Source organism: Phocoena sinus, chromosome 2 (genome assembly GCF_008692025.1).
Source record: "Phocoena sinus isolate mPhoSin1 chromosome 2, mPhoSin1.pri, whole genome shotgun sequence".
NCBI lineage: Eukaryota > Metazoa > Chordata > Mammalia > Artiodactyla > Phocoenidae > Phocoena > Phocoena sinus.
In genome coordinates, this window is record NC_045764.1 from 111,754,936 (window position 1) to 111,768,108 (window position 13,173).

The 13,173-nt window shown below is 38.7% G+C and overlaps 1 protein-coding gene across 7 annotated transcripts in view; it reads left to right on the forward strand.

The window, feature by feature from the left end:
* The window catches only part of AKAP6 (A-kinase anchoring protein 6), a 643,220-nt gene that overhangs the window by 508,073 nt on the left and 121,974 nt on the right, over nucleotides 1-13,173 (forward strand). For all 7 annotated transcript variants that reach the window (XM_032622554.1, XM_032622560.1, XM_032622555.1 and 4 more), the window contains one exon: nucleotides 8,362-8,482. In XM_032622554.1, coding sequence (XP_032478445.1) covers nucleotides 8,362-8,482 — 121 coding nt within the window. The remainder of the gene's footprint in view (nucleotides 1-8,361; nucleotides 8,483-13,173) is intronic.

Sequence of the window (13,173 nt, forward strand, 5' to 3'; positions counted from 1 at the left end):
ATAAAAAACACTCCCAAAGAGGAATGATACTGACAGATGAAAACAAATATATCACTATTTAAAACATTGCTTGATTAAAGATCAAATTTGACTCTAAATTAATTAAGCAATAAGATACACTGAATGACTGTAACTACCTGAGAAGCGATATAATCACCCCTGGATTTCACTGCAGCAGGGTGATCGTTCTAGTTTTCTGTTGAGCAAAAGGCCAAAAATATCTCTGTGCAGTGGGATGAACATTCATGCTCACTCATATTCTCTCTCTCTCTCTCTCTCTCTCTCACATGCACACACAAAGACACACACAAAAAAAACGACAATTTGGAATTTCTGCTCAATGGATGTTTTTGGAACATTGCTACATAAAATGTTTTCTTTTTGGTACACACCAGCCATAAAATGAAGTACTATCTCTTACGTGTGCCAATGTTGAGAACACTTTTGCAGATATATCACTAGACAGCCCAAAGAGATCTTATTTCCACCCTGCATTTCTATTTTCTTCCCCTGATTCTTCCCCTGTCTTAAACGAATGAACTGCTGCTCAGTGTTCAGTTCCGGTTCTTTTTGCACCTTCTCTTGTGCTGTGGTGTTATTGAACAGTAAGATCTCAACACAGCCTGCAGTCAAAGGAGCCAAAAGTGCCTGACTACCTTCTGAAAAACTGACATTCTAGGCACTATGTGATTATTAAAATAGGTCTTTCTGGGCTGAAAAAAAAAATCTCACCAGTATAAATGTATTCATTTGGGATCATGATATTATATCCTTCTAATGTGCAAATACATTGAACTAATTTTAGACCTAGACAGTCTTCCACTTCAGTAATCTAATGCCATCCATGCCAGGAGCCAACAAAGGGTAAACCAGAGAGGTAGTGGCATAATTTCTGGGGAAGTATTATTTCAAAGTTAACAACGGTAAAGTCAACAATTTTATATATATATATATATATATATATATATCCTTTCCATCTTAATAATGTTCAAACAATTTCTGTACTGCTTTGGACAGTTTATGGGGTCTGTTGAAGAAGGACAGAGGTATGAGGGAACCTAAGACAAATCTAATCTACCTCATTTTAATGTGCAGAGCTTAATTCTTTTCTTTAAAATTTATTCCTTTATGCATTCCCCCATGTCTTTCACAAAGGATTTAAGTCAACTTACAAAAATATTTACAATAAAATAGAATAAATATTTGACTGAAGTAAGTTAAGCAAAAGTAAAACATGTGTAAGAAAACAAACAAATGCATATTCTATGCATGTCCTCAAGAAGGGCAATGATTTGGCTCTAAGCTTTCCACATCCAAAGAAAAGAGTGAAATCTCATCCATCAGAAAATTCATAGTGTCCTAAGATTAAAAATAATATATAAAGCTGCGGAAACAGCTGCTTATGCCATTGAGTCCTGAGAGGAATTTCTCCTGTAGTTCTTCAAGGAGAAGATAGGCATCTGTGATACTACATCCCTATAAGAGAAAACAAATTCCCAAGGCAGTTTTTTTGATGTAAGCTGCAGAAGTGATGGCAAAGCACAATTCACTGAGAGCCGTTCTACAAGTAACCAGAACCCTGTAGTCTGAGCATAGCACTCTGTGGCCAGGGTCAGCCTTGATGGAGGAGATAGACAAAGTCATTTTGGGAGAGGACTCCATATTAAGTCTGCCACCAGGTTTTTGTTAGGGATTGGGTGGCCGAGAGTTATTTCTAGGTTATTTACCTCCTACCCTAACCCTGAGGGTAAATATTCTCTGTTGCTTCTTAAATCTTTGAAAAACAGGGAGGCCTAGGGTGGAGTAGACCTTTTACCAAAGGCTGAGCTGCCCAATGCTCACCAGTGTGCCAGTAGCAAGTCTGGATCCAGCCCCGTCTAACACACAGACAATGACATAGGAAGGTTTATATCTTTTTTTTTTTAAACATCATCTCTTGCTTTGTCTTTGGACGTATAGGTTCTCCCATTTGTGTTAGAATCACTACTGATTCTAAATTCTTCAGAATGTTTTCAAGCTTTTTGGCTAGAACTTAGTCCAGTGTATTATCTGAAAATTTAGAGAAAGATTTGACTTCCTGACAGCCTAACAGAATCCTCTAAATACGTCTAGAAATTTACATTAATATTTCTAATTTTATGGCTAATCCTGGAGGTTAGAATTTTTTTGCTTTATGGCTTTTATTTTAATAGCAAGTGTTTATGGACAGACTGTCCATGAGACCATGAAAAAGTGGGGCCAGTCATTAACAAATCTGTAGGGTTGATCTTACTTTTCTTAGACATTTTCATATGTACATGGGTATATATGAGAATTGAGAAAATTACTGCTGGAAAGAACTCCATATTCCTTTTTATTTATTAATGGCAAAGGCAGGCTGCTTTTCTCATGAGGAAGTGGCTCATGAATTTTCATTCAAAATTGTAAATTAGTGTCCACACTTTAATATGTTTAGAGTGGAAAGGGATTCTACATGCAACTGTGCATATCAGATATCATGTCTGGAAAGCTAAATTTTATTCTTTAATGATATTATGATTGGGCTAGGTGCCACTCTTGTATCTCCCTTCTGTGCTTACGTGACACATGGAATAGAGGATAATAGGAAATTCTAATCTATTATTAGTATTTTACTTCAGTAATATTCTTAAACTATTTTTTTTACAAGATTTTGTTACCATTACCTTTAGTGTCATTTTTGAAAACCAGAGGCAAACTTCCTTGAGCAAATAAAATGAACAGTGAACACTTAGTGAATATTTGGGGAAAGAATCAATATGCTAAAGACGCTAGGAAAATTGGATCATTTAACAGAAGTTCCAACATAGACAAGCTGGTATCTCAGGAACCTATCTTGTGTTTTTGGATGTGTTGGTGTGAAATGAACCATTCAGTTTACAAAAGATGGATTCTTAAATGCTCCAAAATATGTATTACTCAGCCTTAGGTAGAAAAACTTCCAGGGCTTTTTAGTATTATTTTTTCTTCAACTAATAGTTGCTCTATTTTGATGATTTCTTCATTTGGTGTCTGGTTTAATCAAAATTCCTTAGTGGACCAAGCTGGAACCTCATATATTCACACACACCTCCCATTGATTTCACTTGGGTGAAACTTTATCTTTTAAGCAAAGTTTAAGTTGAAATGTTGAGTTAATGATGCTCACTTTAAATACCAAAGGCTGAATGCATTTATGTATTCAAACACTTAGCTGGTCAAACATAACTCCCACCAGGGTTTAGAGGAAGGATCATTTCTTAGACTGTGCCGGCCTCACAAATAATATATTGCTATCCAATCTGCAGAAAAATGATACTGAACAGGCTTGTTAGTATTTTATTTCTATGGTGAAAGGCCCTGGAATCTTTTTTTAACCTTAAAAATACAGAGAAAATGGTGAACAAGATGTTGGGAAATACTTTTGGCAATTACCATAGTAGTTAGCCCAAATTTAGAAATAAACTCTAAAGAAAAAATTGCATATTTATTTTTCCATAGTCTTGTCTCTGTCTCTATTAGAATTTCAGACCATGAAATAAACACATAATTCTGTATTTGTCTAACAAAAACTGACATTGATTTAGAAGGCTTTCTCCTCATACCATGATGAAGCTTTTAAAGCCCCGAAACTGGTTATATCATACCTACAATAGAATGTCCAGCTCTTTTGTTGTGAACCCTTCAGGCATGTGGCAACTTAAAGGGGAAATATCCGGAAGAATAGCATTTTGGTCATGTGTTTGATTTATAACACCTTCTTAGAGTATTATACAAGTCTGCCTCGTAACATTTTCATAGAGAGTATAACATATTCATAGAGTACTGAAAAGGTGTGCTTTGAGACCTTTTAACATCTAGGAGATTATATATTTGAGTGAATGAGTTGACATGAACCCAAGCACATTTACAAAGAAAATTTTATAAGGAAAATCCCTCCAAAAGAGTAGTTCCTGTACTTGTAGCCTTTATAAGATTCTGAACTACTTGCCACAATTTCAGTCACCTCTCTCTCCCTTTTAAAAAGAGAGCATTTGTCACCGGGACTTCAACGAAAAGTACCTGGTTCTGAATTCAGCTGATTGAATCAGCATATTCTTCAAAGGGATGTAGAACTGTTAACTAGTTCTATGCTACCCCTGATAAATTTACTCATCTATGATCTATTTTGTTTTCCTGTATAGTAGCTGGCATTTTCCCTGGAAAACATCTTTTATAAAATCACTAGTATACAGCACACCTTTGCAGGTAATATAAACATAAGATAGTAAGCTACTTCCTTACCCAAGGATTTTCCTAGTATAATAAGCACGTTAAATTGTAGTCATTTCAGAAGGTTTCAAAAAAACCAACAAAGAAATTCTAGTAATTTATTTCTGATTTGCTACAAAGTTATGTATTTGATTTCACTAATTTTGGAAAACTGTCAGGTTTTTTTCTAAGCTGTGAATTAACACATGGCAAAGAATCTGAAATCAGGCACAAATGCTTAAAAAATGTTTTTGTCGGGCTTCCCTGGTGGTGCAGTGGTTGAGAGTCTGCCTGCCGAAGCAGGGAACACGGGTTCGTGCCCTGGTCCGGGAAGATCCCACATGCTGCGGAGCGGCTGGGCCTGTGAGCCATGGCCGCTGAGCCTGCGCGTCCGGAGCCTGCACTCTGCAACGGGAGAGGCAACAACAGTGAGAGGCCTGCGTACCACAAAAAAAAAAAGTTTTTGGCTTCAGTATTAGGACCTTATGAGAATTTGTTGTTTAGAAAACACTAGCGCCGATTCTACACTTAATGAAACAAACTATAGTACCAAAGCATTTACCATATTTAACAAACTCAAGCCTAAATATTCTCAGCTAGGATGAAAATAGAATAGACTGGAGGAAGTGTATCTGTGTTAGGTTCATTCACCACTCGCTGGTCTCCAGTGTAGACCATCCGAGAATCAGCCAAAGGTACATTTAACTAGAAGAAATGGCTTTTGTTCCAAGTCCTTTGATAGGGAGAATAATAGGAGGGAACAGCTCAGTGGATATAAAGACATGTTAAAGAGCTAGTAAAAAAAATTCCATGATTGTGAACATTTTATCATCCCATATGCAGTTTTCATCTATTTAAAATCTACTCATAAACCTCCTTTAATTTTTAATATAGAAGCAGGATGTGAGAGGAATGGGAAGGCAACTCACATTAATTGAGAATGTACTGCATATAATCATTTCAAGTAAGCAAATGTACCATTGTACACTGAAGGCAAAATCTCACCTTCAGAACGAATGAAGTCTGTCTATATTGCACTGGTTGGTATTGGCATTTGGGGATGAGATATTATCTCTATCACATACTGCTCTTCTGAAGTCATTCTGGTCCTACTAAAAGTTTGATTTCATTATCTACATTCATTCATCATCATTTACCAGGTACTATCCTGGGCATTAGGGATACAAAGATAAACTCATACCTCGCCCTTGAATTTTTAGTCATAATCAAAGTTTCTTTTTAAATCATACACATATAGAAAAGAAAACAGGCTCCCTTATCATCTCTTACTGATTGATAATTTATGAGACTTCCTAAATACATACTTCCCTGGTACAGCAAGGGAAAAAAACCTGGTTTTAAGATCAGAGTTCAGGCTCTTACACAAAATGCTTGTAGCCTCTCCTAACAAATTAACCTTCTCTTTAGGGAACAACCTCTTAGGATAAATGCTGTTTTTCAGATTTCCTATTCCTCTCCCTTCTTTTGTGCAGGATGACATCTGAGCATATAGCGGGCTTACATGACCTTGTGATTCTGAGGTACAGTGAGGCCCCCTGGCTTAATGTGGCCCCTGGGTGCAGGCTGGCTGTGTTCAGTGAAATGGGTCTTGCCCCCGACATTATGAGGTTGCTCCCGACAGAGGGCTGTGGCTGTGTTGTTATCTCTTGGCTTGGTCAGGAGGTATTTCCTGCTGACTAAGTCTCATCTCAGCCTTCACTGGCCCAGTCAACTCCCTGAGGTCTGGCTTCAGAGGCCCCCCTGGCTCTCCTTGCAGGGGTGGGGGGTGGGGGGGGGTCATTGTGTCTCTGTTGCCATGGCAACACCTCTGTCAAGTTCACCAGCTAAACTCCAAGAAACCTCATGGAAGGATGAGAGAACAGTCTCCTCATGGGGGATGAGAGAACAGGGTAGCAAAGGGAGTCCTGACCACAGCTCTCTGACTACAACATCCCCACTTCAGGTTATTGTGAGGACATTGTTTAAGGCAATCTCCCAGACTTCCTAGCAGGAAACAGAGCTGACATCCTGGTGCTTTTGGCTTTCCCTTTAGGTCTTAGGCCAAGACAGGGGCAGACACACATTTGAGCACCTGCTCCTCTTACCTTTATTTTGTTCTTAGTTTCCAAATCCACTGAGATGGAAGGGGTGAGCTTTTTCTTTCCTTTACCCTTTGCTTTTATTATTCCCCTGGATATTCTCTCCTGTATGCAAGTATTAGGATCATACTCTCCTAATTTGGGGGATAGCATTCCACCTTTCCCCTGTCTTTACGGTCAAAATGTGGGAGGTGCCAGGAGAGAAAAACAATGAACATAATTCAGGATGTATTTCTAAATGACTGTGCCCGTCGTGTGAGCAAATGCTTATTAGTCATTCCTTATTAGTCACTCACAGAATGAATAAAGAAAGGCTGATGGTTTATTTGTCCCTGTTGCAGTGGTTTTGGCTTGTTTGGTACTATTTTGAAATGGGATACTATTTCAGATTTCACACGTATGCTGTAAGTCCTTGCGACTCCAAGTGAGACCCAGGACCAGCAGCGTTGTTAGTTGCCAACACTCATTAGAAACACAGAATCTCAGCCCCACCCTAGAAGTACTGAGTCAGTATCTGCATTTCAACAAGCTCCTCAGCTCTGCCATATGCACATTAGAGTTTGAAAAGCACTGCTCTAGACCACCTTAGCCTTACTAAAGGTTTCGGCTACATCACCTATACCCATCATTGGCATTCAGTAAACATTTATTAATTAATTCTATGTGTTAGCCAATGATAATCCTTGTCCTGGGCACTTATGGTTCTAATCAAGAAGCTTTATAATTATGGTAAAGTAATTAAAATAAACTAGACAATTCTAGATCTAGTCTCCTTCATCACCAGACGCACCTTAATTTTTTTTGACAAATCTATTAAGATTAAATTGTAAGTTATGAAAAGTGGATGTTCATTTTCTTGGAAAGCAGTCATTTCGTGTATAGAGACAGGAACAAGGTGGTAATAAAATGCTCACTTGATAAATTCAGATTCATACCTGAGGCTGCTGCTTCATTAGTACTGATAGGGTTTTGCTCAGTTAGAGTTTGACAAGACTCTAGGATTTCTTTTAGGGGGATGATTTTGGGGAGAAGGACGCAGTCATAGTTTTTCATTCTGCGCTTTCATTTTCTGATCACAGTGTTTTAGAAGAATCTGAGCTTTACTTATTCACCAAGCTTTCAAGAGAGAATCACATTAATCCTTTTAAGCTCCTTATTCTAATGATTTATTTTGTTGAAAACCACAGTGATCCTCCTTTGAATTTTAATGATTGCTGGCTATTCAGATATTCATTGTTTTGACTTCCTGTCCTTACCTTTGTTTCCTACATGTCTGTGGGGAACACCTGTCTCATACTGGATCTGCCCCTGGTTCTCACTGGCTTACCAGAGTCACTCAAGCCTATCCCTGAGTGTTAAGCTGAAATGCTGGCTACTCATCCATGACAATATATGTAGGATATATGTTTGCAGAGATAGGCAGATAGACAGCAGAGGGACAGATAAATGATTGAGTCACTTCCCAGAGAAAATAATATTTTGGATATGATAGTATGTTGTGATCATTTTAGAGAAGTTAGTTGAATTAGTATTCTTAATCATGAAGGTATTGGGATGCAGTACCTGTGGAAAATCTAGTCATAGAGAAAGGGGTTTGAATGTTGAGAGTGCTGTTTTTACCCCAAGTTCTTGACTGTGTAACCTTCACAAGGCACTGACCCTCCATTTCTCATTCTGTTAAATATGGCAATGCTCTTTCTCAAGGACATAGTAGTAATAATTTTGTTCAAATGCTGCAAGTCCTCAGAAAGGGTGAACAAATGGAAATAGCCATGATATGTCTCAGGTATGAGCATCAGAATTACAGGTTATGTTTTCAAAATCTAAGCAATGGCTATGTCACAAGCTTGAGTTCCTGTTTTGCTCTCTGTTTAACCACACAGAGAATTTTTCCTTCTCTTTTTACAGGTATCACCTAGGAACATCACAGGTTTTCAAGAATATATTATTGTAATATGAGATTTGAACAACTACACTGTATTTATGCATAATACATTCTGTGCCTTATCTTCAGGCTTCTGGACTTTGATTCAGAATATCAGGAGCTCTGGGATTGGCTGATTGACATGGAGTCCCTCGTGATGGACAGTCACGACCTGATGATGTCAGAGGAGCAGCAGCGGCATCTTTACAAGGTCAGAGCTACCCTTCTTGCCTTTACCTTGCTGTGGAAGATCTGATTAGCCTGACAAGTCTTTCTCTCAGGATATCTTTTGCGTTCATTGTATGTATCATGGTGTCTATTAGAATTCCCTTCCCTGTCCCCAAACTCATTTCCATCCCTTGTGTGCTGACAGGCTGCATGGACATCATAATTGCAAGAAAGTTCCCTTTATCACATTCTATTTGGTGTAATTCTATAGAAGGACAAAGGTTTATCTTCAAGATGAATAGCAATAAATGAAACTGCATTAATAAGTAGACTGAAACAAAATGAAGGATAAATGGGTTGGTAACATTTAACAAAATGTGTTTTGATTGGGGTACTCAGGTGGAGTCTATCCACCCCTCAGATCTTTCCAGAGATAAAAGAAATTTGCCTTCTGTTTGGCTTGCTGCTTCCGGGGTACAGGCCTTGTCCAATTTAATGTTTATTGGTGTTACGTAGCGCAGACGTTGTCAAATTAAGTCAATGCATTTGCATGTGATTTAAGAAAACTGGCTTTGTACTCAACGTATTGATTGTAGGCAATCCATCTAATAACTATCTGTATTGTTTTCCATGTCTTAATTCACCCCTACCTTAATGTGTTTTACCAATTCTATTTAAATAGTCTTAGAAGTTCTTACAAAACAACCATGAGATTTTGACTGAAAAAAATGGTTGTAAGATTCAGTGTCTGAAAAAGCAGTTGGGGAGGGTAGAGGGACTTTTCACTGAAATATCAGACTGCAGTAAATCTTCCTCATTTAGGCAATTTTTATTGGAGTAATTCTGACAGTTGTCATCCTTGAATTGCTTTGAGCATATGGCATATTTCAAAGAGCAGATTGTGAATCATAAAAAATAAAATTAATAACTAACCACAGAATCAGCAACAGTATAATGACAAGAAACAGCTACCCTCTAGCTTTTTAAAATTTCTTATAGAATAAGAAGTACATTCAAGGTCAAATAAAAGTTGTCTTCTTTCTTCTCCAATTTTTATCATTTTAAGTTACCTTTCCTTAATATATTATTTTAAATTTTACCTCCTCTAAAGAGAGAGATTTATTTTCAAGGGTCTGGTAGACTTTAATTAGTGTCCTTCGGGGATCATCTTAGGTAAGAGAAGATATAAGCTCCCTAGGGACTCAGCAAAAGGTGATATTTTACTCCCTAAAGAATTCTGTCCAACATTAATCAAGTTTGTTGACTACTACCTGTTTCCTATATGGATAGCTGTCCACATTACCCACAAAGCTACCATCTTCTGGCCTCACATATTGTTAGAGTAACAATTTCAACCTAATGTAACCAAAGCCAGGTGATTTCGCATTTCATGCCGGGATCAAGAATTATGTGTGAAAAGTGCCTATAAATCTATATTAATTTAATGGTACAAAAATATTTGTTTCATTCCTAAGACTTAAGCATTAAAAGTCCAGCCAAGGGCTTCCCTGGTGGCGCAGTGGTTGAGAGTCCGCCTGCCGATGCAGGGGACGCGGGTTCGTGCCCCGGTCTGGGAGGATCCCGCATGCTGCGGAGCGGCTGGGCCCGTGAGCCGTGGCCGCTGGGCCTGCGCGTCCGGAGCCTGTGCTCCACAACGGGAGAGGCCACAACAGTGAGAGGCCCGCGTACCGCAAAAAAAAAAAAAAAAAAAAAAAAAAAAGTCCAGCCAAAAAAGAAAAAAAAATACAAAAGTTATTTAATCATAAGCCATTATCTCAGATTTTATTTCACCCATGATGCCAAATAACATTTCTTGATGCATTTTGTATTTTGCACATAAACCACTATTTTTTTTTAGAAACAGTGCTATTCTTTGTCAAAATCACATTCATATAATTTACATCACAATTAATAGGAAGACATTGAACAAAAAGTGCACTCTTCCTTTACTTGTGGTTTCCTTGTAAGTGCTCTGCCTGAGAATTCCCATTCTGGCATACTGAAGGCCATTATTCCACCCAGTCAGTACTTCTGGATTATAGTATTTTTCCAAACATTTATTTATTTATTTATTTTTTCCGGTATGCGGGCCTCTCACCATTGTGGCCTCTCCCATTGCAGAGCACAGGTTCCGGAAGCACAGGCCCAGCGGCCATGGCTCAAGGGCCCAGCCGCTCCGCTGCATGTGAGTTCTTCCCGGACCGGGGCACGAACCCATGTCCCCTGCATCGGCAGATGGACTCTCAACCGCTGCGCCACCAGGGAAGCCCTCCAAACATTTTTATACTGGGGCTCTTCATTTGTGACTCATGTCCTCTGTTTCTTCTTTCAGATGCTCAGCATATCTAAGCTCACTAGACTACCACTGATTTTGCATTAGGCTTGTAAACAAATTAAAGATTATGTTAGAAACCAAGGACAGTGCTATAGGTTTGTAGAGGGTCTCTCTTTATATAAGCTCCCAAATTATTCCAGACGTTTAGAAACCTCCAAAGCAATCCTGAGGATATTGATGAAGGAGTCATTTAGAACTTGGGGTGGCTCCTGAATTAGAAAAACTGAGGGAAGAAAATTAATCTCAGGTCTTTGCCAAGAATCCCCAGGGATTCTTAGGTTAGGTCAACATTTTCAGTGTCCCATTTCTCTGTTCTAATCTGCTTTTCTAGGAATCAACAAAGCTAATGCCTTGGGCAAAGGAGGTTTGGAGCCGGTTGATCACAGAGACCCCTAAAGGACTAAAGCTTTTCAGTTGGTCCCCGGACTTTCTAGGCTTTCAACACCATTTGAGTCTACCTTAATCATCTTTAATCTTAAAATTTGTTGGCCCTAAAAATTACCAATGCTTCATCAGCATTTTTCACCAAGGATACCATTGACATTTGGGACAAAACAATTTTTTATTAGTTTGTGCAACCGTTCCTTCCACTACAGGACATTTGTTATTCATGTTCCTCTAGTCATTGTGACAACTCAGTTGGACACCCAACTCATTTCATAGCATTTTCAATCTACCTCAACTTATCTACATCATCTTCATTTCTTAAAATGCTTGTATAACAGCAAGAAAAATGCTTTGCCCTTGTATTCTTTGTTATTAAGCAAAGAACCTTACATGGTTGATATTGAACTAATAGTTGTTGAGTTAAAACAATTAAGGATGAGATTGAAGCTCATGATCCCTGCTATTAATGTAAACAATGAGGGTGAAAAACTTTTAAGAGAGACCTTCAACTGAGTGATGGTAAAATTCCAGGAACTGTAGATCAGAACAGAATCATTATTCCTGTTATCGTAGAATCTGAAACTTTTGTTCTCCTTTCCCTGGGGTGGGGCTCTCTCTGTTTCATCTTTCAGCTGATTTCCTGGTATGCATAGGCATGCCCAGACCCCAATTCTGCATTACTTAGTCCTAGGTTGATGCCTGAAAATCACCTTTGGAAATGTTAGGTTAGAGAAAAGATAGTAAGATGGTCATCAGTGAGTGTGAAGATTTTTTAGCATTTTCAACGTTAGACATCACCTTTCCTGACTTTACCTGTTTATTTTCTATTCTTGTCTCTGCTAGAAAATCATGTGACCTTAACTCCTAGATATGGAACTTCTGATAAAGACCCCAGACTATTCATTCAGCAGACCTCCTGAGCGGAGCACCTGTTATGATATCTTGGTTACCCCAAACCAGCAAAATATTCAAGGAACTTTTAAAGGAAGAGAATTAGGTTTAACAGGCAAAGAATACATAGATACAACCTCACATAATTTAGAACCTTAATATTACAGTGGGCTGTAAAGTGGATTATCTGTTTAAGACATTTCTTGTTATTTTCAGATTGTTAGAAATTTAAGATCATTTTCTTTCTGATTCGTTTTAAACTGCAGGGCCATTAGAACAACCTGATTCTTATTAAAAAGTAACCACTCCCTTAATATGTTTTCTTCTTTGTTTGGAGACAGTGAGACATACTGCCAATGTCTTTCCTTCCCCCTTTTCAGTCTGGCTCAGCCTCAGAATGGGGACCTTCTGAAGCTATTTTCTAATAAACATTGGCAGTATCAGCTTAGAAAACACAAATGTAGTCTTTTCTCATCTTTTTCTTCCTCAATCTGAGAATCAGCTCCAAGGAGAATTTACTCCCACTCTCTCATTTTCTTTCTCTTCATTCCTGCTACCTTCCTAAGTAGGACAATTTAATTTGTCAAAAGTAACACCATGATTTTGAAAGTTCAGCTCCTATTTGGACTAGCGTTACGAAGCCAGAATTCATAATCACAGGGAGCTGTCTGCATGTGCATTAACTATTAATGGAGAAATATTTAAAACCCACTTGCAAAGGAAAAGCTTCATTTTTTCATATCTGCAGATCAAAGGTGGCATTATTCTTGGGTTCAGGGAAGCTCAAGACACCTCCTCCCCCATCCTATATATTTTATAGACTGAGTGGCCTGGAAGCATCTCCATGATGGGAGAGCTGGAGGCCAGGCAGCGGCTGTTGCTGCCGCCTTGCCCTCTGCAGCAGGTGCAGCTGGTTCTGGAGTGCCGTGAGGCTGTGCCCTGTCATGGGCTCCTTTCCTTGCCACAGGGCACTGCTGTTCTCTGCCACCTGCAGAGCACAGGTGACAGAGCCCCTAGCCGTCCTGGATTGGTGTGGGGTTTCAAGGGTTAAGTTCAAGGGCCCAATTCAGAAGTTGTAGGCTGGTGATTATTGTTATAATTAAACAAGAGCTGTTCTCAGG